Source organism: Carcharhinus amblyrhynchos, chromosome 7, assembly GCF_965287045.1.
Source record: "Carcharhinus amblyrhynchos chromosome 7, sCarAmb.v2.hapA, whole genome shotgun sequence".
Taxonomy (NCBI): domain Eukaryota; kingdom Metazoa; phylum Chordata; class Chondrichthyes; order Carcharhiniformes; family Carcharhinidae; genus Carcharhinus; species Carcharhinus amblyrhynchos.
The window spans coordinates 645377-672072 of NC_137330.1; the positions used below are offsets into that span (position 1 = coordinate 645377).

General features: G+C 45.1%; 1 protein-coding gene across 1 annotated transcript in view; it reads left to right on the forward strand.

The window, feature by feature from the left end:
- The window catches only part of LOC145345292 (Fc receptor-like protein 5), a 78734-nt gene that overhangs the window by 21429 nt on the left and 30609 nt on the right, over window positions 1-26696 (forward strand). Inside the window, exon 3 of the mRNA XM_080193109.1 lies at window positions 5010-5300. Within this exon, the coding sequence (XP_080049235.1) occupies window positions 5010-5300 (291 nt within the window). The remainder of the gene's footprint in view (window positions 1-5009; window positions 5301-26696) is intronic.

Here is a 26696-nt window from a genome sequence, read left to right on the forward strand (position 1 = left end):
GTAGAAGCAGGAACTCTCACAACAACTAAAGTGTTTAGATGAAAACTTGCATGGCCATAGCACACACGGCTGTGGAGCAAGTCCTGGGAAATGGGATTACAATGGATAGTTTGTTGATGGCTGGCACAGTCATGATGGGCTGAAGGGTCTCTTTGTGTGCTGGAAACCTCTCAGACTCTGTTCGGTCTCCAAATCTGTTTGTGCGTCTCAGCATCAGATCTGATATACATTTCATTTCGAAATAACCTCTCAATCTGAGATTTGAATTGAACAATTTTCCAAAGGAACAATTGTAATTTGCAGCAGAGAGTTCCAATCTGAGAGCACCACTTTCCTGTGGAGAAGTGTTTCTGAGCTTCACTCCTGAAGGTGCTGGTCCCAGAGTCTTGTCTCTGACTCTGAGCCCCACATTCCAGAGCTGGAACCACTGGGCTTGTTCCCCTTCAAACAGAGCCACTTCAGAGGAGCTTTGAGTAAAGTTCTCCAAATCATGATGGATTCTGATCCATCACATGAGCTGTAATCCATTCCGGTTTTGGGACACAAGGAATTTGACAAGGAAGTATTCAATGAACAGCACGGCACGAGGAAGTTCTGTGGAACAAAGTGACCTTGGCGTGCTTGTCTACAGATCTCTGAAAATGGAAGGATATGTTCATCGGATGGTGAAAAAGGCATATGGGACACTTGCCTTTATCAATCGAGGAATAGGTTACAAAAGCAGAGAGGTCATGTTGGAGTTGTAAAGCACTTTGATGAGGCCACAGCTAGAGCACTGTGTACGGTTCTGGTCGCCACATTATAGGAAGGATGTGATTGCACTGGAGGGGGTGTAGAGTAGATTCACCAGGGTACTGCCTGGGATGGAGCATTCAGGTTATCAAGAAAGCCTTGGTAGGCTTGGGTTGTTTTCACTGGAGCAGAGAAGACAGAGGGGCGACCTGATCGAGGTGTACAAGATGATGGGAGATATGGACAGAGTGGGTAAGGAGCAGCCATTCCCCTGACTTGGGAGGTCAGTCACGAGGGGACAGAGGTTAAAGGTGAGGGGCAGGAAGTTTAGGGGGGATGTTTTCACCCAGAGGTGATGACAGTGTGGAATGCGCTGCCTGGAAGGAAGGTGGATGTGAGATGTCTCACATCCTTTAAAAAGTATCTGAATGAGCACTTGGCATGTTAGAACATTCAGGGATATGGGCCAAGCTCTGGTGAATGGGATGAGGTGGGAGTTCTGGTATTTCTCAGGGTGTCGGTGCAGACGCGATGGGTTGAAGAGTCTCTTCAGCACTGTATGTTTCTATGAGAGTCAGTGACCAGAGCACACACAATATAATGTGACTGGTGACTGACCCACATGGGGACACGAGAGGGACACATTTCTATTCACACAGCTAGTTGTAGTGATCTGGATTTCCCCTCCTGAAATGTCGACAGAAGCAGCTTCAATAGGAACACTCGAAACAAAATCAGATCATTCACTTTGAGTCACTTTGATCCTGGAGTCAGTTTGCTGGAGAGTTTTGGGATTTCAGTGAGAGCTGCTGATCGAGATCTCCCCTGATCCCCTTGTTAAATCTGTGTCAAAATCGGGTGTTTGCACCTTCTGAAATCAGAGTGTTCACCATTAACCAGGATCTGAGCTCAAATACTGATTGTGACCATTTGAACAAAGAGAGCAGTGAGAAGCTGCTGCCTTGGGAACAGGTTCCAGGCTGGTTCACTGATTGACTGTGAGACAGAGTGAATCTTACTGAAATGGAGAGATCCCGGGGTCTGTTCCTGTCTGACAGAGTCTGTCCCAACATTTAAACTGATGGAAAAGACAGAATCGACACTCAGTGGATATTCCAGTGAATATATCTTTCACTAGTTTCAATCTGACCCTTTGCTTCTCACTGTCTGAGTTCCTCTTTCTTTGAGCTGAACCTCTTGCAAGTTGTAACCACTGCTTTCCGTTATAACACCTCACTACTATTAATATTCCCCTCAGTGCTGGACATTCTCCATTGCTTAGATCATTCTATTTTTATTCCATTTCAATGTCGCAACTGCATTTGAAGCATTCTGTATGTCAGATTGTGTGAGAAAGAGTCTGTGTGTGTGTGTTTGTGTATTGTATGTGTGACAGAGAGAGTTTGAGAGAGTGTGTGTAAGAGAGACAGTGAGTGTTTGTGTCAGTGTGAGTGAATGTGCTGTCTATAATTGAGTCAGGGATCTTGGATTGACTCCACTTCTCCGCTCATTGTGCCCATTTCTCAGATGTGACCTGTAAAGAGCAGAGACCAAAACTCTTCATTAGAAACAGGGTACCACCTTCCAACTTTCATCTAAATTGTCACTGTTCACAGCTCCCTCCACTCCAGAATGGAACTCCCCTACTGGTACTGGACATTATTTGTACACAAACCCCATATCTGTACCTCACACTGCACCCCAGCTAGTTTTATCTGTCTTTCAGTCAATAATTGCCTCAGCCACAGAATTACTCTGTTCCCCGTGAACTGTAGGGGCTGTGGGAACAACACAATCTAGGATTGAATAATTGGATTGACATTTCAAAGACTCAGCACAGAATTAGTTTGTCTCCAGTTCTTTGGGACACAGGAACGTAGGAACAGGAGTAGGCTGTTCGGCCCTTCAAGCCTTCTCCACCATTCGCTTTGGTAACGGCTGGTCATCAAATTCAATACCGTGATACCGCCTTCCCCCATATCCCTTGATCCCTTTAGGCTCAAGACCATAAGGCCATGAGGCTATATGACCATAAGACATAGAAGCAGAGTAAGGCCACTTGGTCCATTGAGTCTGCTGTGCCATTCAATAATGGCTGATATTTTTCTCATCCCCTTTCTCCTGCCTTTTCCCCTTCACCGCTCATGCCCTTATAATCGAGACCGTATCTATCTCTGTCTTTAGGCACTTAATGTCCTGGCCTCCACAGCCTTCTGTGGCAGAGTTCCACACATTCTCCACTCTCTGGCTGAAGAAATTCCTCCTCATCTCTATTTTAAAGGATTGTCCCTTTAGCCTGAGGTTGTCTCCTCTTGTTCTAATTTTCCTCCTAGTGAAAACATCTCTCCACATCCACTCTATCCAGGCCTCACAGTATCCTTGAAGTTTCAATAAGATCCCCCAACACATTGTATTCCAGCTGCCCCTTCATTGCTCACTCTCATAACCTGTCCAAGTCCTCCTGTTGTCCCTGCTTTCTCAATACCACCTGACCCTCTACATATCTTCTTGGCATCTGCAAACTTAGCAACAGTGTCTGCAGTTCCTCCTTTTAAATCATTAATGTATAATGTCATCACCAGCTTGAACATTCTTTCTGAATTTACTCTATCTAACTGTTAGAATTTTCTAAGTTTCTATGAGATCCTGTCTCACTCTTCTAATCTCCCATAAATATCGTCTTAACCGACTTAATCAGTCCTCATATGACAGACCTGCCATCCCAGGAATCAGGCTGGTAAACCTTCACCGTAGAACATAGAACATTACAGCACAGTACAGGCCATTCGGCCCGCGATGTTGCGCCGACCTGTGAAACCAATCTAAAGCCCATCTAACCTACACTATTCCAATATCATCCATATGTATATCCAGTGACCATTTAATGTTGCCCTTAATGTTGGCGAGTCCACTACTGTTGCAGGCAGGGCATTCCACGCCCTGACTACTTTGAGTCAAGAACCTATCTCTGACATCCGTCCTATATCTATCACCCCTCAATTTGAAGCTAGCTCCCCTCATGCTAGCCATCTCCATCTGAGGAAAAAGGCTCTCACTGTCCATCCTATCTAATCCTCTGATCATCTTATATGCCTCTATTAAGTCACCTCTTAACCTTCTTCTCTCTAATGAAAATAGCCTCAAGTTCCTCAGCCTTTCCTCATTAGACCTTCCCACCATACCAGGCAACGTCCTGCTAAATCTCCCCTACACCCTTTCCAACACTTTCACATCCTTCCTATGATGCAGAGACCAGAACTGTACACAATTCTCCAAGTGTGGCCACACGAGAGTTTTTTTACACCTGCAACATGACCTCATGGCTCCTAAACTCAATCCCTCTACCAATAAAAGCTAACACACCGTACGCCTTCTTAATAACCCTATCAGCCTGGGTGCCAACTTTCAGGGACTTATGCACATCGACACCGAGATCTCTCTGCTCAATCACACTACCAAGTAACTTACCATTAGCCCAGTACTCTGTATTCCTGTTACTCCTTCCAAAGTGAATCACTTCACACTTTTCCGCATTAAACTCCATTTGCCACCTCTCAGCCCAGCTCTGCAGCTTATCTATGTCCCTCTGTAAGCTGCAACATCCTTCCACACTGTCCACAACTTCACCGACTTTAGTATCATCCGCAAATTTACTAACCTATCCTTCTATGCCTCATCCAGATCATTTATAAAAATGACAAACAGCAATGGCCCCAAAACAGATCCTTGCGGTACACCACTAGTAACTGAACTCCAGGATGAACATTTCCCATCAACCACCACCCTCTGTCTTCTTACAGCTAGCCAATTTCTGATCCAAACCGCTAAATCACCCTCAATCCCATGCCTCTGTATTTTCTGTAATAGCCTACCGTGGGGAACCTTATCAAATGCTTTACTGAAATCCATGTACACCACATCAACTCCTTTACCCTCATCCACCTCTTTTGTCACCTTTCCAAAGAACTGAATAAGGTTTGTGAGGGAAAACCTACCCTTCACGAAACCGTGTTGACTATCCCGAATCAAATTATTCCTTTCCAGATGATTATAAATCCTATCTCTTATAATCCTTTCCAAAACTTTGCCCACAACAGAAGGCTCACTGGTGTACAATTACCAGGGTTGTCTCTACTCCCCTTCTTGAACAAGATTTATTTCCCTGTTGGAACACGTTCCTTTGCACAGATTAATAGTTATTCACTCACCAACCTGCTGCTGAAGATGACCACCTTCTGATCCATTTCTAATTGTTCTTGTCATTTCCTCCACTGCAGCAACACCAGTAAAGCCAGTGATCACATTTAACCAGCAGACAGGGGTGTATTTACCTGGGGAGAAGGGCAACATTACCTGCACTGTGACTGGAGATGGACGCAAAAAAAAATTCGAGTTTCTGCGGGAAAGTCATTGGATCCACACTGCTGCAGTTTCCACAGAGGAGAGTTTTTATACAGCTGCTCTTGACAATATGTTTCAAGGACAGCACTCTTGCCGATATGTAATTTCCATCAATGGTAGAGCATTAACTTCCCCAATGAGTGAGGCTGTGACAGTGACTGTAGCAGGTGAGTGAGTCTATCAGACACTTATGATATCTATTCTACACTGATTGTACTGCCATAGTTATATCCTTCATACAGAAAATGCAACAATAACTACTATCACATTGCAGCTGAACGGGGTCCTTGTGCAGAGGGAAAAGTCCCCGCCTGTGAGACAGGATCTTCCAGTTTGATTCTCACTCCATAATCTAATACTGGCAAAATTGAGTATCCCCCCTGCAAATCCATGCAGCAAGCCCCAGATAGATGGGTAGAGAGAGGGAGATATTCTAGTCTGGAATACACGTTGTTGAGGGTCAGAGACTGTCCTCACCCTAACCATCAGTTCCAGGATGAGCAAGCCAAGGAAACAGCCATTATTAGTGGGAGCTGCATCCACCTCAGGCTTTACCAGACACATGAACACTGCAAACCCTAACGGAATGAAACCTATAATCTGCTGATCGACTGAAAGTCTAGATTGAGAGGACAGGAGTAGCATGACAGTGACAGACTGTTATAAAGGGGAGGATTATCTCCTCTCTGAGAACTCACACCCAACCACTCAAAAAGGAGTCCCTCGTTTCATAATCAGATGAAAGTGTGTGAGGAATAGTACCACCTGCTTTTCAGCAATCATTAGTGGTTAAATCAAAATAACTCCCTAACACTCTGTAATAGTAACAAGTAACACTTTATTGATCTAATAGTGAACAAGTTAGATCTATTGAGAAACTGAACAAAACATGATTCTAATGGAATGCTGCTCCAATGAGTACAATTCCCACACATTAGAACAGCAGAATTTAGTCACTCTCAAAATTACAACCAGGTTTGTCGTCTTCCGGAATATTCTGTCTTCTTTCCTCTTTGCTGTCTTCACTATTGAGTTGAGTCTTTCTTTTAGGACATAAATGAGGCCATCAGAGCCAGCAGTGCCCTTTCTCTCTCTCTCTCAGAACTGAACTAAGCTGTCATTCGGCAGGTGGCTGTTGCTTTTCATTGTTTCACTACCCCCTTCTTTATACCCCTGATGATAAATCCACATCTCCTACAATGTGATTGGTTCTCAGGTTAGCAAAGCGTCAATTTCAAATCTATTAGGGTGTTCGTATCTAAGTGCCTGATTCAAATTTGATTGGGTAAATTCAAAAGATCCAAATGCCTGAAGCCTGTTATGAAGGCAACCCTATTGTTTAGCCTTTTAATACAATATTTCAGTCTGTGCACTGGCACCACATACACAGGCATTGTTTTTTACTTTCTAAGCACAGGGAACTCCTCAACTTCTCAACTGTGTGTGGAAGCTCAGTTCAGGAGTGAGGGTCCATTTCATCAGTGCCAGGAGGGAGCAGCAGATCTGAGTCAGTGTCCATTTCATCAATGCTAGGAGGGAGCAGCAGATCCGAGTGAGTGTCCATTTCATTAGTGCTAGGAGAGAGCAGCAGATCTGAGTGAGTGTCCATTTCATCAGTGCTAGGAGGGAGCAGCAGATCCGAGTGAGTGTCCATTTCATTAGTGCTAGGAGAAAGCAGCAGATCCGAGTGAGTGTCCATTTCATCAGTGCTAGGAGAGAGCAGCAGATCCGAGTGAGTGTCCATTTCATCCGTGCTAGGAGGGAGCAGCAGATCCGAGTGAGTGTCCATTTCATCCGTGCTAGGAGGGAGCAGCAGATCCGAGTGAGTGTCTATTTCATTGCTCAACAATTGATGACAGAATGGTTTGTGAATTCACCCTCTGTGCATTGAATGGAGCAGTTGGGGCTCAGGGTAACCAGACTCTGGGCAGGGTGGGGAGCAGGAGGAGGAGGAGGGTTTGAGGGGTCACTCAGCAGCTAAAGCATTCTTTAACTTACGGGGAGCTAGTGAACATTTTCTACTGATAGCGATTGGGGTCTTGGATGTTAATGACATAATATTGTCCTCAAGGGCCCTACACTGACCATTGAGATTATATGTCACAGAATGTCCAATTTCTCCATGTAGCTCCCATGGGGAGGTTTATAGTGAGGGAGTGCTGCACTGTCGGGGGTAGATGAGGACTTGAGCTCCATAATCCAGGCCGACACTCCCCCCGGTGCCAGTACTGAGGGAGTGCTGCACTGTCGGGGGTAGATGTATATACTCTAGGATTTGAGCTATCAATAATCCAGACCGACACTCCCCCCGGTGCCAGTACTGAGGGAGTGCTGCACTGTCGGGGGTAGATGTATATACTCTAGGATTTGAGCTCCATAATCCAGACCGACACTCCCCCCGGTGCCAGTAGTGAGGGAGTGCTGCACTGTCGGGGGTAGATGTATATACTCTAGGATTTGAGCTCCATAATCCAGACCGACACTCCCCCCGGTACCAGTACTGAGGGAGTGCTGCACTGTCGGGGGTAGATGTATATACTCTAGGATTTGAGCTCCATAATCCAGGCCGACACTCCCCCCGGTGCCAGTACTGAGGGAGTGCTGCACTGTCGGGGGTAGATGTATATACTCTAGGATTTGAGCTCCGTAATCCAGGCTGACACTCCCCCCGGTGCCAGTACTGAGGGAGTGCTGCACTGTCGGGGGTAGATGTATATACTCTAGGATCTGAGCTCCATAATCCAGGCTGACACTCCCCCCGGTGCCAGTACTGAGGGAGTGCTGCACTGTCGGGGGTAGGTATTTATTCTCTCAATGATAATAATCCACTGTACTCTAGTCGTATCTTTGCATCAAAAAACAGTGTAACCTACACAGTGACCAGTGCAAACACGAGTGTGGATTATAAATGCAGATTCGGATACAGCACCAAAGGGAGGAGGTTAGAATTGAAATTCAGCAATGTGAGAATTCCCACACTTGTCTGTAAGTAACGGGAAATGACGATTTCTCGAATGTTTCCTGAATTTCTTCCTTGAATCTCTGTTGGTGAGCTGTGGTCTCACCATGGCCCTGTATAACTGCAGCAAAATATCCCTGCTCCTGTACTCAAATCCTCTGGTTATGAAGCCCAGTTTATCATTGACCTTCACTGCCTGCTGCACCTGCACGTTTACCTTCAGTGACTGGTGCACGAGGACACCCAGGTCATCATTGGGAAATTGGGATAGAAACAAGGTATTGGTGAATCACTGGGCATGGTGAACTTTGGTAGTGTTTGTTAACGCTGGTGAACAGGTTGATTTGAGGCCTTGGATCAATACAGATTCTGTCCCACTCCTTCTTCACAATCCTTTTTTTAATGAATTCCATAAGCCTCACAAACAAGCATTTATTCCCCATCACTGACTGAGCTGCTCGGCCAGTTGGAGGGTGACTCACAGTCACCCACATCGCTGGGGATCTGGAGGCCAGGCCAAGGAATGGTGGGGGGTTTCCTACCCCTGTGGACATCTACCAACCAGATAGTTTATTGTTTTGTCACAGTTCAGAACTTGCCCCATCACCAACACTAATATAAAGTTTTGTATTTTGTTTTGGTTTAGACTGAATTAAATTGAACGTTCAGAGCTTCCCCGGAAGGGATTATAAATCCCCCCATTGCTCTATCGTTAATCTCAGCCTCAGGATTATATGAGGATTATATTGTAGAGGGGATGATGCAGAGAAATACAAGGAGAGAATAATGTCATCACAGAGTTAACCACAGAAAGAAAGAAATGTTGCAGCACGTCCATTTGGCCCATCGTGTCCAGGCCAGCCGGAAGACCCGATCTTCCTCGTGCCACCTTCCTGCACCAGCCCATAGTCCTGTTGCCTACAGCACTTACCATGCAGCAATATCAATGGAAATCTCACCATGTTCCCCCTCATTGTGAAGGTTTGGTAGGGTTACAGAGTGTCTCAGAACTAGAGTTTCTCGTTTGAAATTGAACATTCCCCCATTCACTCTCTTCAGAACATCCTCCTAATCTTCCAGCTTCCAATTCAATCCCAATCCGATTGGCTGTGGCTGTGCTGGTGACGTTTGGAATCATCACCATCCTGGGAATGGAGTGGATCCGGATTGAGAGAAAGAAAGATTCTGCAGGTAAACTCCAATCTCCGGATAGATTGACTGGATCACACTTGGAATTAGTGATGGAATTGTATGTTGGTTTCCATTCAAAAAGTATCCAGTCTTCATCATGGTGGCACAGTGGTTAGCACTGCTGCCTCACAGTGCGAGGGACCCGGGTTCGATTCCTGGCTTGGGTCACTGTCGGTGTGGAGTCTGCATTTACTCCCCGTCTCTGCATAGGTTTCCTCCGGGTGCTCCAGTTTCTTCCCACAGTTCAAAGGTATGCAGGTTTGGTGGATTGGCCATGCTCAGTTGCCCCTTGGTGTGCAAAGATGTTTAGGTTAGTGGGACTTGTGGGGTAAATATGTAGATAGGCCCAGGATAAGGTGATCTTTTGGAGAGTCAGTGCAGACTCGATGGGCTGAATAGACTCTTTCTATGGAAGCTGTAGATTTGAGGTAAGTTAGACCAGAGTCTGAAAACTCGGGCAGTATTTCCTCCATCCTGGTCACAGCAAGAGAGGTGATAAAGAGGTGACTGATACCAGGGAATTTCCAAAATGCGCAGACATTGTGTGTGTCCATGAGACACATTTCCACCAGGTATCACAGCTGGAACTGTATTTATTCAAATCGGGCAGTTTAAACTGGGACAAACACTGTCCCCAACAGGGAGTGTCACTGCTGTAACATTCACTGAATCAATCCTCTCTCCCCAAATACAAAGAGTTTGATCCAATTCAAGCAGCAACTTCTGTCGCTGCTGTTGAAGCACGAACAGAAAAATATACATAGACTGGCTCAGCAAGCAAGGGGAAGGGGTTAACAATATTGACAGTCAGAAGTCGCAAACAAACACGGGAAAGGATAAAATATTTCATTAGCTGTAGATATATCTTGATGCCGTCTCTGATAGGTTAATGAATATAAGCTGATTCTTGATGCAGAAAGTGGCCATGTCCTCAGGAATACAATTTACTCTCAGAGCGCCCTCTCATTGTGTGAACACAGAACTCTGTTATCACATTGACATTGTCTCACTGAATGGTAAATGACCAGATAACTATTTACCAAAGCCAATAGTCACACAGGAATCTGACTGAAAAGCATGCAATCTGATTGTTTCACTTTTAAAAATGATTCATTGCAGCTCCGGAAGGTTTGTTTTAAATAATTTATACTGATTTAGTCTATTCTGACTGGAGGATTCCAGAGAGAGTACATCAGTCATTAAACAGCCTTATTGATGGACATTTACCTTCTCATTTCACAGGTCAGCACACTGATGGAGTTCATTTTGTCAATGAACTCCATCAGTGGTAATGAAGAGACTTCAGTGTGAATGCACTGTGTTGAAGATCTTACACAAGTCTGGCATTTTCAAACAGAATTGAGATTATTATTACACAGTACTGTCACAAAACACTTAACCCAGTTACACCAATTATTGTAATGATGTCTCTGTCTCTTATATCAACAGTTCACCATAAATCTGTGGGTAAGTGTGTGTGTATATGTGTGTGTGTGTGTGTGTGTGTGTGTGTGTGTGTGTGTGTGTGTGTGTGTGTGTGTGTGTGTGTGTGTGTGTGTGTGTGTGTGTGTGTGTGTGTGTGTGTGTGTGAGAGTGAGGTAATGTGAGTGCTGATATCTGGCTGGAAAACACAAACCTTTTCCCAGAAATGTACCCCTTGTGTGACGGAGCGACGGATAGAGAGTCAACTGAGATTTCACTTGAACAAATCTTTCTCTTTACTCAATGCTTTAGGGAGCAATACTTAACCTAAACACACAGTAGTTGCAACAGTTACTTTTACACATTTAACTCAACCCTTTTTAACTCCAGTTTCAATGTTACTCTACGCTTAACTCTAACTTTTTGATTTTCTGGATGAAGCAAATACCACCCACTTGAGTAAATTGGCCAGGCTCGCTCTCCAGTCTGAATCTTACTCGTGGTTTCTTTGTCTTTCTCTGAAGATGTCTCCAGGGCACAAATTGCAAAATTGATCCTCGAGTTTCTGCTGAGCACGAAACTAAAATTGTCCAGAAAGTTCTCTGGCACTTAGCCAAAGATACCACCAGAAACTGATGACAATGTTCGATTATAGCCAATGGAGTTACTCAGAAACACTCCTGAATATTTATCCCGAGCTGCATGTAATTTATATAGCTTCACCATGTATGGTAACAATGGCTCTGGTATGTCTGGCATCAGTTCAAACGATGTGTGTGTGTGTGTGTGTGTGTGTGTGTGTGTGTGTGTGTGTGTGTGTGTGTGTGTGTGTGTGTGTGTGTGAGTGAGTGTATATGTGTGTGTGTGTGTGTGTTCGCCACTCACCTGATGAAGGAACAGCGTTCCGAAAGCTTGTGGCATTTACTATCAAATAAACCTGTTGGACTTTAACCTGGTGTTGTGAGACTTCTTACTGTGTTGAATCAGTTCAAACAACCATCCTTATCTGGTCAACACAGGATGTGTCAGGTCACATCACCCAGGACAGGTGATGACTTGCTGCTGCCCTCTCTGACCAGCCTCTGTGTTTAACACAACTTGATGAAAATTCCCAACGTGTTTGATTCTGCTTGTCACTGCTGTTCTCACTGTTGCTGTTGGTCACTCAGCCACAGTCCCTCTTCTGGGATTCTGGAGCATGAAGCGAGTTGGATCACAAAACATGACCAAGTCCCCTCTCTCAGGTAAATATTCAAATTTCAGTCAAATTAACTATCAACATATTATTACATCCTTACAATTAACTAACTGCTGGCCTATGTAACATCAATTACATATTCAATAGTTATATTACCATCTTTTTCCATTGAACAAACTGAATCAGAAATAACATCAAATAATTTAAGGTCCCTGATATTATTAACACTGCAACAATGGACAGGGAGCAAATCCAAGGATGAATTGTTTCCCCATTTCCATCTATCATTCCAGCAAATGTTCCTCTTGTTATCTTTCATTTCCTCATCAATTCTCTATGTTTCTTGTGTTAATCTTTACAGATGTTTTAAACACTTCTCCTGGTTATTGTCTTAATTTTTCAATTCAGCATCTAATTTCAGGACAGCTGCAAATATCTTTTTTGGATATTTGCTCTCAGTATCCCTCAATTCTGCAATGACATTAATTGTAACTCGTTCTCTAACATGTCCGTCAATGTGGTGAATGTGTTCATTCCTTGCTGAAGCAGTAGGTGGGGTGGTGGATAGGGTACATTTCTGTACTGTAATGTCTCTCTGCTTCATTACTGTGTGCACAGTCTGTTCCATCTCCCACATCCCCACTGTTACACACATCCTCTCACTTATCTCCAACTCCCAATTACAATTAACCTCTTTTCCCGATCTAATTCCACATTCAGTTCTGTCAGTTTCACAGATGGGATTGGGACACATTACTATCTGGTCGGATTCTGACACCGCAGGTCCGATCAGTTCTTCATTCTTTTCACTGTTAAAGACCTTATATCCACAGTGAACCGATGGGAACAGAACCTCCTGGGGCTGTAAGACTCACTGAATGTATAGAGTGAATATTACATGTATCTCAGTTGTAATGAAGCACCTCGCAATGCAACTTTTTCTCTGTAGATAACCTTTAAAATATCTTTACAACATCTGTAAACCATTGCAAAAAGTCGAAACCATTTCCTTGACTATTGAAGGATCTCAGAATGTTACTGGATGTTTGTAAACAGCCCGAATATTCTTGCTTCATGTGTGATGGTCATTCTGTATTGTTTGTAATGTTCTCAAAGATTTATCAATAAAGTATATATTTGGAAATAAAATACGACAGAATCCCTTCATCTGGGCTCCTGATTGTTCCTGTCCAGGGGAGGGAACCAGCCAGAGTGCAGGGTTACACACACCTTTACCAATCTATTCCCCAGTGGATACTGTCAGAATCACACACACACCTTTACCAATCTATTCCCGAGTGGATACTGTCAGAATCACACACACACCTTTACCAATCTATTCCCCAGTGGATTCTGTCAGAATCACACACACACCTTTACCAATCTATTCCCTAGAGGATACTGTCAGAATCACACACACACCTTTACCAATCTATTCCCTAGTGGAGAATGTCAGAATCACACACACACCTTTACCAATCTATTCCCTAGTGGAGAATGTCAGAATCACACACACACCTTTACCAATCTATTCCCTAGTGGATACTGTCAGAATCACACACACACCTTTACCAATCTATTTCCTAGTGGATACTGTCAGAATCACACACACACCTTTACCAATCTATTCCCCAGTGGATACTGTCAGAATCACACACACACCTTTACCAATCTATTCCCCAGTGGATACTGTCAGAATCACACACACACCTTTACCAATCTATTCCCTAGTGGATACTGTCAGAATCACTCACACACCTTTACCAATCTATTCCCTAGTGGATACTGTCAGAATCACACACACACCTTTACCAATCTATTCCCTAGTGGAGAATGTCAGAATCACACACACACCTTTACCAATCTATTCCCTAGTGGAGAATGTCAGAATCACACACACACCTTTACCAATCTATTCCCGAGTGGATACTGTCAGAATCACACACACACCTTTACCAATCTATTCCCTAGTGGATATTGTCGGAATCATACACACACCTTTACCAATCTATTCCCGAGTGGATACTGTCAGAATCACACACACACCTTTACCAATCTATTCCCTAGTGGATACTGTCAGAATCACACACACACCTTTACCAATCTATTCCCTAGTGGATACTGTCAGAATCACACACACACCTTTACCAATCTATTCCCTAGTGGATACTATCAGAATCACACACACACACCTTTACCAATCTATTCCCTAGTGGATACTATCAGAATCACACACACACCTTTACCAATCTATTCCCCAGTGGATACTGTCAGAATCACACACACACCTTTACCAATCTATTCCCTAGTGGATACTATCAGAATCACACACACACACCTTTACCAATCTATTCCCTAGTGGAGAATGTCAGAATCACACACACACCTTTACCAATCTATTCCCGAGTGGATACTGTCAGAATCACACACACACCTTTACCAATTTATTCCCTAGTGGAGAATGTCAGAATCACACACACACCTTTACCAATCTATTCCCTAGTGGATACTGTCAGAATCACACACACACACCTTTACCAATCTATTCCCCAGTGAATACTGTCAGAATCACACACCCACCTTGACCAATCGATTCCCTAGTGGATACTGTCAGAATCACACACACACCTTTACCAATCTATTCCCTAGTGGATACTGTCAGAATCACACACACACCTTTACCAATCTATTCCCTAGTGGATACTGTCAGAATCACACACACACCTTTACCAATCTGTTCCTGAGTGGATACTGTCAGAATTACACACACACCTTTATCAATATCAGAATCAAACACACAGACTTACCAACCAATCCTCTCTTGGAGAACGGCAGAATCACAAACACAACTTTACCAGATTTTTTATTTCTTTTGGAACACAGGCGTCAATGGCAGAGCAGCGTTTATTGCCCATTTCCAGTTGCCCTTGGAGAGCAGTTGCTGTGGTTTTGGAATCACACGTAGGCCACACCAGTAGAGGACGGCAGGTTTGCTTCCCCACAGGGCATTAGTGAACCAGAGGTTTTCCTTTCCAACAATTGACAATGGTTTCATGGTCATCAGTGGATAATTAATCCCAGATATATTTCACTTAATTCAAATTCCATCAGCTGCGGTGGTGGAATTCGAACCCAGGTACCCAGAACAATAGTTGAGTTTCTGGATTAATAATCTAGTGATAATACCATTGGTCCATCCCTCCATTTTATAATAGATGCAGAGAGTGAAACACTGGGGGCCCAGGTAAGTGTGTGAGAGTTTAATAAAGTGGAGAGAGGGTTAGTTTTAATGCTGTGATTTGTTTCCCTGCCCCCTCCACAGGTCCAGTGGAGGCAGGGATCAGCCAGACATTACAGTTCAGAAGGTCTGTGGGATCAATGGAAAGCAGCTGGTTGGTGAGTAAATTCTGGCAGGTATATCCGTGTTAAATTGTAAACCATTGATAAGCAAGGGTAGGGAATTATTTGATTTGTTTATTTTTGTGTTATGATTTTTTAAACTTAGCAGTGTTTAGTCATGGCAGGAGATCTCGAACTTGTAGTTTGCTTTTCTTGCTCCATGTGGGAATCCAGGCACATTTCCATGGCCCAGGGCCTGTATGTGTGCTGGAAGTGTATCCAGCTGCAGCTTCTGGAAACTTGAGTTTCGGAGCCGGAGCGGTGGCTGTGTACACGGTGGATCAGCTGTGAATCTGTGGATAGCACATTGATGGAGGTTGTTACACCAACGCTGAATGGATTTGAGGAAGGAAGGGAATGGGTGACCACCAGGCAGGAGATACTGGCAGGTAATTCAGGAGTCCCCTGGGGTCTCCCTCACAAATCAATATTCTATTTTAGAGTCTGATGAGGGCACTGGCTTCTCCAGGGAGCGCAGACAAAGCCAACCTTCAGGAGCTGACTGCAACCTGTCTGTACAGGAGGGGATCAGGGAGAGAGGCAGGGCAAAAGTAACAGTCAGGGGTACAGACAAGCCTTACTGTGGCCTTCAACATGACTCCAGGATGGTACGTTGCCTCCTTCGTACTCGGTCAGGGATTTCACTGAACATCTGCAGGGCCTCCAGAAGGGACAGGGTGACCAGGCAGAGGTTCTGGTATATGTTGGTACCAGTGACATTGACAGAAAGAGGGATGAGATCTTGTATCAAGAATTAAGGAAATTAGGCTAGATTAAAAAGCAAGACCTCTCGGATTGTAATCTCGGGATTATTCCCAGTGCCACGTGCGAGAGGGCACAGAAATAGGAGAATAGTGTAGATGAATGTGCAGCTTAAGAATGGGTGCATGATGGAAAGTTTAGATTCCTGAATCACTGGGACAATTTCTGGGGAAGGTGGGACCTTTACAAGCGGGACACTCTACATCTGAACCAGAGCGGGACTAACATCCTGGCAGGGACATTTTGCTGGTGCTGTTGAGAGGAGTTTAAACTAATTTGGCAGTGGGAGGGGACACAGACTGTTAGCAGAATAAGGGCACAGAATCATCCAGCAAGACAAACAAGTCCGAGGGAGTACAGCTGCATGAAGTTTGAAATGAGTAAGGCCCAGCTGGATGGTCTCTACTTTAACATCAGGAGTATTGCAGGCAAAATGGATGAGTTGAGGGCAATGAGTGACACGTGGAATTGTGATGTAGTGACCATCACAGAGATGGGGTTTGGAGGAAGGACACGATTGGCAAGTCAACATCCTGAGGGAGACAGAGGAGGGGGTAAAAGGTGACATTGGATTATTAGTTAATGAGTCAGTTTCCACAGTAAGGAGGGATAATATCTTGGAGGAGACATCGAATGAAGCTTTGTGGTCAGAGTTTGGGAATTAAAAAAAGGGGCAGCTGCTCTGATCAGTCGTACATAATGGATCCCCGGGAGGCAGCAGGATATTGTGGAGCACAAATGTACACAATTCACAGAGGAGTGTGAAACAAACAGTCGGATAAGGACATTAGCTGATTTCAATTTTCCCAACAATAACTTTTGTATAGAGCTAAGGACTTAGATCACAAGAATGACCCCTGGAATGAAGAGCTTGTCATATGAGGAATGGTTGAGGACTCGTTTGAGTCTAGAAGGATGGGGGGTGGGATGGGGATCTTATTGAAACTTACAGGATACTGCGGGGCCTGGATAGAGTGGACGTAGAGAGGATGTTTCCACTAGTAGGAAAAACTAGAACCAGAGAGGGCACAACCTCAGGCTAAAGGGATGATCCTTTAAAACAGAGATGAGGGGGAATTTCTTCACCCAGAGAGTGGTGGATCTCTGGCACTCTTTTCTGCAGAAGGCTGTGGAGGCCAGGTCACTGAGTGTCTTTAAGACTGAGATAGATAGTTCCTTGATTAATAAGGAGATCAGGGATTATGGGGTAAAGGCAGGAGAATGGAGATCAGAAAAATATCAGCCATGATTGAATGGGGAAGCAGGTTTGATGGGCCGAGTGGCCTAATTCTGCTCCTACGTATTATGGTCTTATGGACTAGAGATCAGTTAATGTGGTTCCGCTATTTAAGAAAGATTATAGAGACAAACCAGGGAACTCCACTCTCACATTAGTGGGAGGGAAACTATTGGAGAAACTTTGGCAGGAGAGCATCTATCTCCACTTGGAGAGGCAAAACTTGACCAGGGATAGTCAGCATGTCTTTGTCAGAGGAAGGTCACACCTAACAAAGCTGATTGAACTTTTTGAGGAGGTGGCTCAGTTGTAGAAGACAGAGGGTGTTGACAGAAGGCTGCTTTAGTGACTGGAAGCCACTGTCCAGTGATATACTACAGGGATCTGTGTTGGGCCCCTGGTTATTCATCACTTCTGTCTATGTCATTGATGACTATGTGGGCGGTTGGATTCGTAAGTTTGGGGGTGACACAATGATTGGCTGGTGATTAACGGTGAGACTGAGTGCCTTGGGTAACAAGAAGATATGGACAGAATTGTCAAATGGACTGATAAATGGCAAAAGGAATTTAACCCTGAAAATGTGAGGTGATTCACTTTAGAAGGAGTAATTTCACAAGAATTTACTCAATGAATGACAGGGCACTAGGAAGTTCTGTGGAAGAAAGTGACCTTGACGGATTTGTCCACAGATTTCTGTAGGCAGAACGGCATGTTAGTATGGTGGTGAAAAAGGCACACGGTACACCTGCCTTTAACGATTTGGCATAGATTACCAAAGCAGGAAGTTATATTGAAGTTATATAGAACTTTGGTGAGGCCACAGCTAGACTCGTGTGTGTGTGTGGTTCTGGATGCCACATTATAGGAAGGATGTGATTAGAGGGTCTGCAGAGGGGATTTACCAGGATGCTACCTGGGATGGAACAGTTAAGTTATGAAGAGGGGTTGGGTAGTATTGGGACGTTGTCATTGGGAGCAGAGAAGACTGAGGGGTGACCTGATCGAGGGTCCTGATTGAGGGACATGGACAGAGTAGATAGAGAGCAACTGTTCCCGTTAGCTGCAGGGTCAGTTACGAGAGGACGTAGATTCAGGGTGAGGGGCAGGAGGTTTAGGGAGAATGTGAGGAAAAGCCTTTTTACCCAGAGGGTGGTGACTGAATGGAATGCGCTGCCTGGGAGGGTGGCAGAGACGGGTTGCCTCACATTCTTTAAAAAGTACCTGGATGAGCACTCAGTGCTACATAACTTTCAGGCGATGTACCAAGAGCTGGCAGATGGGATTACGTGGGAGTTCAGGTGTTTGTAATTTGTCAGTGTAGATCAATGGGCCGAACGGCCTCTTCTGCACTTTGTGATTCTATGAATCTAAGATCTCTTGTTTGGTTAGACTGTGTAGACCTCCTATACAACCAGACTGTGTACACCTCCTGTACAACCAAACTGTGTACACCTCCTGTACAACCAGACTGTGTACCCCTCCTGTGAACTCAGACTGTGTAGACCTCCTGCACACTGACAGTGTGCACCCAGACTATGTGCCCTTCCTGACACCCAGGCTGTGTGCCCATCCTGTACACCCAGGCTGTTTACACCTTCTGTACATGAGGATACTGTTTACCTCCTATACACACAGGCTGTGTACCCCTCCTGTGAATTCAGACTGTGTATACCTCCTTTACAGACTGTGTACACTTCCTGTACACCGACTAAGGCCTTTGACAAGGTCCCTCATGGCGGACTGGTGCAGAAGGTGAAGTCGCGTTGGATCAGAGGTGAGCTGGCAAAGTGGACATAAAACTGGCTCGACCAAAGAAGACAGAGGGTAGCAGTGGAAGGGTGTGTTTCTGAATGGAGGCCTGTGACAAGTAGTGTTCCTCGGGGATCAGTGCTGGGAGCTTTGCTGTTTGTAATATATATAAATGATTTGGAGGACAATGTAACTGGATTGATTAGTAAGTTTGCAGACGACAGAAAGGTTGGTAGATTTGTGGATAGTGAGGAGGACCATCAGAGGATACAGCAGGATATAGACCAGTTGGAGACTTGGGCAGAGAGATGGCAGATGGAGTTTAATCTGGACAAATGTGAGATAAAGCATTTTGGAAGGTCTAATACAGATAGGAAATATACAGTAAATGGCAGAACCCTTAAGAGTATTGATAGGCAGAGGGATCTGGGTGTACAGGTACACGGGTCACCGAAAGTGGCAATGCAGGTGGAGAAGGTAGTCAAGAAGGCAAACGGCATGCTCGCCTTCATCAGTCGGGGCATTGAGTTTAAAAATTGGCATGTCATGTTGCAGCTTTATAGAACCTTAGTTAGGCTGCACCAGGAATATCGTGTTCAATTCTGGTCACCACACTACCTGAAGGATGTGGAGGCTTTGGAGAGGGTACAGAAAAGATTTCCCAGGATGTTGCCTGGTATGGAGGGCATTGGCTATGAGGAGAGGTTGGAGAAACTTGGTTTGTTCTCACTGGAATGATGGAGGTTGAGGGGAGTCCTGATAGAAGTCTACACGATTATGAGAGGTACGGACAGAGTGGATAGTCAGAAGCTTTTTCCCAGGGTGGAAGAGTCAATTACTCGGGGGCACAGGTTTAAGGTGCGAGGGGCAAGGTTTAAAGGAGATGTATGAGGCAGATTTTTTACACAGAGGGTGGTGGGTGGCTGGAACCCGTTGCTGGGGGAAGTAGTGGATGCGGATACGATAGTGAGTTTTAAGGAGCATCTGGACAAATCCATGAATAGGATGGGAATAGGGGGATATGGTCCCCAAAAGGGTAGGGGGTTTTAGTTCAGTCGGGCAGCATGGTCGGTGCAGGCTTGGAGGGGCCGAAGGGCCTGTTCCTGTGATGTAATTCTCTTTGTCCTTTGACTGTGTACACTTCATGTACACCCAGATTGTGTGCCCCTCCTGGACACACAGACTGTGCACACCGCTTATACAAACAAGCTGTGCGCAACTCCTGTACACCCAGATTGTCTACTCAACTGGTGAACGCAGAATGTGTACATCTCCTTTACACCCAGACTTTATACACCTCATGTGAAGCCAGATTGGCTGGACTCGAGGCGACCAGTCCTTTCTCTCTCACCGTCTGTTCTTTGTTCAAATTACAAAGATCGACATTTTGGACCTTGTAATCTTTCCCGCCCATGTTTAACTCTGTGTCGTACAAAGCTCAGTGCTGCTGCTGTAACTGTGGTGACCAACGTACTTCCTCCCAGCCTCTCTTTCCTCTCTCATTCACCACTTCCTGGTTTGAAGTTCTGACTCTCAGAGGAGGAGACACAGTCTCTGTCCCTTCCAGCTCTCACATCTCGATGTAGCTGCGACTAGGAGATGGAGACGGGCGCCTTGTTACTGCTCTTTGGTGAGTCCTGCACCGGTCTCTGTGTAACACTGTCATACGTCTGGTCTGTGTGGTATCTGAGTGTGGGAATGGCAGAGGGGAGAGTGGGAATGAACCCGGGAAGTGTCTGATCTCAGTTAGCCCCAGGATTAAAGCTAGTTTGAGATGGAGTGTGTTGGGGTGGATGGTGAGGGTGGAGATTTGACTGTGATGGGTTCACTTTAAATCCCGTTGAGGGCAGTGATCCTGGGGTCAGTTTGCTGGACACTTTTGGGATTTCAGTGAGAGCTGCAGATTGGGATCTCTTCAATCCCCTTGTTAAATCTGGAGTGGATCTCCCTGGAGATCACCGGAGATCCGCTGTATCATGGGTGTTTGCACCTTCTGAAATCAGAGTTTTCACCGTTAACCAGGTCATTTTCCAGAAGGGGAGAGATCCCGGGGTCTGTTTCTGTCTGGTAGGGTCTGTCCCACCATTTCAACTGATGAAAAAGGCAGAACTGACACACAGTGGATATTCTGGTAAATATATTTTTTGCTTCAATCTGGCCATCTGCTTCTTGCTGTCTGAATTCCTCTTTCTTTCAACTGAAGCTCTTGGCAGTTGTAACCAGTGCTTTCCATTAGAACATCACTTCACTTAACTCCACTTCATTGCTCTCTGTGTCTCTCCCTCTGTCCCTCCCTGTCTCTCTCTCTCATTTGCTTTGTCTCTCTCTCTGTCTCTATCTCTGTCTCTCCCTCTGTCTCTCTGTATCCCTGTCTCTCTCGAGTTCTCTTTCTCTCTCTCAGCCCCTCCCTGTCTCAGCCCCTCCCTGTCTCTCCCCCTCCCTCTCCACCGTTCTCTATGTGTCGATCTATCTTTCTCTCCCTCTCTCGTCTCCGCCCTTTCCCAGCCCCACGGAACTACTGTTCACTTTAGCAACTAGCATACTTTTAACTGTCTGTCAGTTCTATCCTGTTTTACGGAGCTTGAATGCTCAACACATTATAATAAAATTAAGTTAAAATTTATTTATTAGTCACAAGTAAGGCTGACATTAACACTGCAATGAAGTAACTGTGAAATTCCCCTAGCCACTACACTTTGGCGTCAGTTCAGGTCAATGCACCGAACCAGCTCGTCTTTTAGACTGTGGGAGGGAACCCATGCAGACACGGGGAGAATGTGCAGGCTCCACATAGACAGTGACCCCAGCTGGGAATTGAAACCAGTTCTCTGGTGCTGTGAGGCAGCAGTGCTAACCACTGTGCTACCGCGCCGCCCCTAATGACGCCGTGTTTCTGCTTATTAACATATTCTGAGATTTGTGTGTGATGTTAGTGTACTTAAATGATTTTTTTAAAGATCATGTTCTCTGCAGCTTTCACAGCTTCAGTGCCTTCTTAGCTGACAGCCTCAGCTGATGCATTTTGTTGCTGGTTTGATGAGAGATGGTCTTTTATTGCTGCTGAAAGGGGGATTTGTCTATTTTTACTGTCTTGTTTATGACTCTGCATTGTTCGGAGAAAAATGTGTTGTCAGGTCAGCTGATAGGAGTTTCTTTCATTTCCAGTTTGGAGCTGCAGGTTTTGAGTTTTAGTTCTTTAGAAGTGACCGCAAACTGAAAAGTGTCTCCATCTCCCTGGGTTTTGTAAATTCTGCTCGTCCTCCAAAGCAGGGTTTTGCCTTTCTGAAGGGGAGAATGTGCTGTTGGCGGCTTGTCTACAGTCCCTGTTGTTTTGGGAAGCTGTTGGGACTTCAAAATATTCTGAGTCTATCCATAGAACTGCAGACTTCATCCAAAGGACTCAATTCCAGCATCACGTGAGCATTAGTCTTTGCTGAGTTAAACCTGTGAGAAAGGTCTGTTGTTTCGTCGATGGGATTGGTTTGATTGGAACACATTAGATGTACTTTTAAGGGTTATACATTATTTTGGTTGTTTTGTTTCTTGTTTGCAATTGATAAAAGTTATTGCCAATTGTGTTTCCATACATATTAACTATATTCTTAAATAAACGTTGTTTGATAAAAGCTCCCTAGTGGGTTATTTGAATCATATCTGAAATGAAACATCTCGTGCCAGATTGAAGGTTCAAAACTTTTGATCCAGATGGGCTCCATAAAACATTTCGGAGTTTATAACCTGAACCAGAACAGGTGGGATATTTAATAACTAATCTTGATTTGAAATATCTTGAATTTAATTGGATGAGTGCAGGTATCGCTGAGTATGGATAAGTGAGTGCGGGGAGATACAGTCTGTATGTCCACCGCCATTGGCAGACTCTTATCCAAGAATCAGTTGCTGAATTTGTCCAGAAATATAGGTAGATATTCTCACAATGTATTTTCTCACAGAGTGTTGAAATACATCTGAATGACTCAGGCCCATACAGACAGACTCAGAAACACAATGACACGCACACGCACACGCACACGCACACGCACACAGACACATGCACAGAGATGGCAACAAAAACTCATAGATAGACTGAGAGTAAGGAACAGGCAAGCGACAGACACACGTTCATAGAGTCAGAGACACAGAAACAGATACTGAGACTCAGAGACAAACAGACACACAAATACTGGAAGAGCAGACGCACAGACATATACAAACACTGAGACACAGACAAACACACAGACAGGTAGACATACAGACATTGACAGACACACAGAGTGAGACTAATACAGCAAAAAAACACTCAGAACAGCAGATAGGAACTGACGCACAAATCGAGACACACACAGACACTGCAATAAATTATACATAGATCGATACAGGCACACAGAGGAACACACACACACACAGGCGGGCTAGACACTGACAGACACATAGAAACAGACAGACACACAGATGCAGACGTATGCACAGAGCGAGGCAAATACAGCAAAAATCATTCAAACCAGCAGAAATGGACAGAGACACAGATACACCAAATGACAGACAGACACACTGACACAAGCACACAGAGACAGACAAACACACAGACTGTCAGAAAGGCAGAGACAGGCACATAGACACAGGCAGGGACAGACACACTGATAGTGTTAGGTGCGCAGGGATCAGCAGATAAGACAGATGGAGACAGCCATAGGCAGAGACAGCGACAGACAGATTCAAATAAACGGAGAGAAACAGACATAAGAACATAAGAACATAAGAAATAGGAGCAGGAGTAGGCCATCCAGCCCTTCGAGCCTGCCCCGCCATTCAATAAGATCATGGCTGATCTGTCGCTGCTCAGTTCCACTTTCCCGCCCTCTCCCCATAACCCTTAATCCCCTCTCCTATTAAAAACCCATCTACCTGCGTCTTAAAAATATTTAGCGAGGCAGCCTCCACCACTTCAACGGGCAGAGAATTCCAGAGATTCACCACCCTTTGAGTGAAGAAGTTCCTCCTCAACTCCGTTCTAAACCGCCCCCCTTTTATCTTGAGGCTGTGCCCCCTAGTCCTATTGTCTTTTTTGAGCGGGAAGAGTCTTTCCACCTCTATCCTATCCATCCCATTCATCATCTTATACGTCTCAATGAGATCTCCTCTCATTCTTCTAAACTCTAACGAGTACAAGCCCAGTTTATTCAGCCTCTCCTCATAGCTCAACCCCCTCAACTCCGGTATCAGCTTAGTAAACCTCCTCTGCACTCCCTCCAAGACCAAAATATCTTTGCGCAGGTGCGGCGCCCAAAAATGCACACAGTACTCCAGTTGCGGCCTCACTAATGCCCTATACAGCTGCAGCAAGACCTCCCTACTTTTATATTCAATCCCCCTCGCTATGAAGGCCAGCATCCCATTCGCCTTCCTGACCACCTGCTGCACCTGCAAGCTGGGTTTTTGCGACTCATGCACAAGGACCCCGAGGTCCCTCTGCACCGTCGCCTGCTGCAGTTTTTCGCCTCGTAAGTAATAGTCCTTCCTACCATTTTTCCTACCAAAGTGGACCACCTCACACTTGCCAACATTAAATTCCATTTGCCATTTCCTGGCCCATTCACCCAGCCTATCTAGATCCTTCTGCAGACTCTCAACACCCTCCGCACAATTTGCCGTTCCCCCAATCTTGGTGTCATCAGCAAATTTCGACACTCTACACTCGGTTCCCTCCTCCAGATCATCTATATAAATGGTAAAAAGCTGAGGCCCCAGCACCGACCCCTGGGGCACTCCACTAGTCACCATCCGCCAATCCGAATAGCACCCGTTGACCCCCACTCTCTGCCTCCTATTTGACAACCAATCCTCTATCCACGCTAACACCCTACCCCCAACTCCATGTCCCTCGACCTTCTGCAATAACCTCTTGTGAGGCACTTTGTCAAACGCCTTCTGAAAATCTAGAAAGACCACATCCACCGGCTCTCCTCTATCCACCGCCCTAGACACATCCTCATAGAACTCCAGTAAATTTGTCAGACACGACTTCCCTTTAATGAAACCGTGCTGCGTCTGCTCTATCAAGCAATTCCCTTCAAGATGCTTTGCAATTTCCTCCTTAATGACAGATTCTAACATTTTACCTACCACAGACGTTAAACTAACCGGCCTATAATTCCCCGCCTTTTGCCTGGCACCCTTCTTAAACAACGGCGTAACATTAGCCGTTTTCCAATCATCCAGCACTTCCCCGGAATCCAGCGACGTTTGGAAAATAACCACCAAGGCATCCACTATCACCTCCGCCATTTCTTTCAGAACCCTCGGATGCATTCCATCCGGTCCTGGGGACTTGTCCACAGTCAGCCCCCTCCAGTCTGTCGAGCACCGCCTTTCTAGTAACAGTAATGTCATTAAGACCCTCCAGTCCTACCACCTTTCCATCGCTAACACCCGGACATAGACCCAGAGAGCAAGTAAAATTCACCAGAAAACACAGATGGTGTACAATGTTGGTAAACGTGAGGTCATCCATTTTGGTAGGAATAACAACAAAATGGACTATTATTTAAACGATAAAAAATTGCAGCATGCTGCTGTGCAGAGGGACCTGGGTGTCCTTGTGCAGGAATCTCAAGGAGTTGGTTTGCAGGTGCAGCAGGTAATTAAGAAGGCAAATGGGATTTTGTCCTTCATTGCCAGAGGGATGGAGTTTAACAAGAGTGAGATTATGTTGCAGCTGTATAAGGTGCTGGTGAGGACAGATAGACCAAAAAGCACACAGACAGATACCACAGACACACAGAAACTGTCACACAGACAGACAGAGCCACAGAGATTGTCACACAGACAGGGAAAACACTAAATTATGAGGCGACTTTGATAGGGTTAATAGGAAGAAACTTCCCCTGAGTGGACGGACCAATAACCAGGTGGGAGAGAGATTTAAGGTAAGGGGCAGGAAATTTAGAGGGGATTTGAGGAGAAACACTTTCACCAGAGGGTGGTGGGAATCTGGAACTCGCTGCCTGAAAGTGTGGTAGAGTCGGGAACTCTCACAACAATTAAAAAGTGTTCAGATGAGCACATGAAAGACCATTGCATACACAGCTATGGAGCAAGTGCTGAAAATGGGATGAGAATAGATGGGTGCTTGTTGGCCAGCGCAGACATGATGGGCCAAAGGGCCTCTTTCTTGCTGCAAAACTCTCAGACTAACTGATCTGTCACCAACTCTGTGTGTCTCAGCTCCAGATCTAATATACATTTCATTTAGAAATAATCTCTCAATCTGAGATTTGGATTGAACAATTTTCCAAAGGAACAATTGTAATTTGCAGCAGAGAGTTCCAATCTGAGAGCACCACTTTCCTGTGGAGAAGTGTTTCTGAGCTTCACTCCTGAAGGTGCTGGTTCCAGAGTCTTGTCTCTGACTCTGAGCCCCACATTCCAGAGCTGGAACCACTGGGCTTGTTCCCCTTCAAACAGAGCCGCTTCAGAGGAGCTTTGAGTAAAGTTCTCCAAATCATGATGGAATCTGATCCATCACATGAGCTGTAATCCATTCCGGTTTTGGGAGACAAGGAATTTGACAAGGAAGTATTCAATGAACAGCACGGCACGAGGAAGTTCTGTGGAACAATGTGACCTTGGTGTGTTTGTCCAGA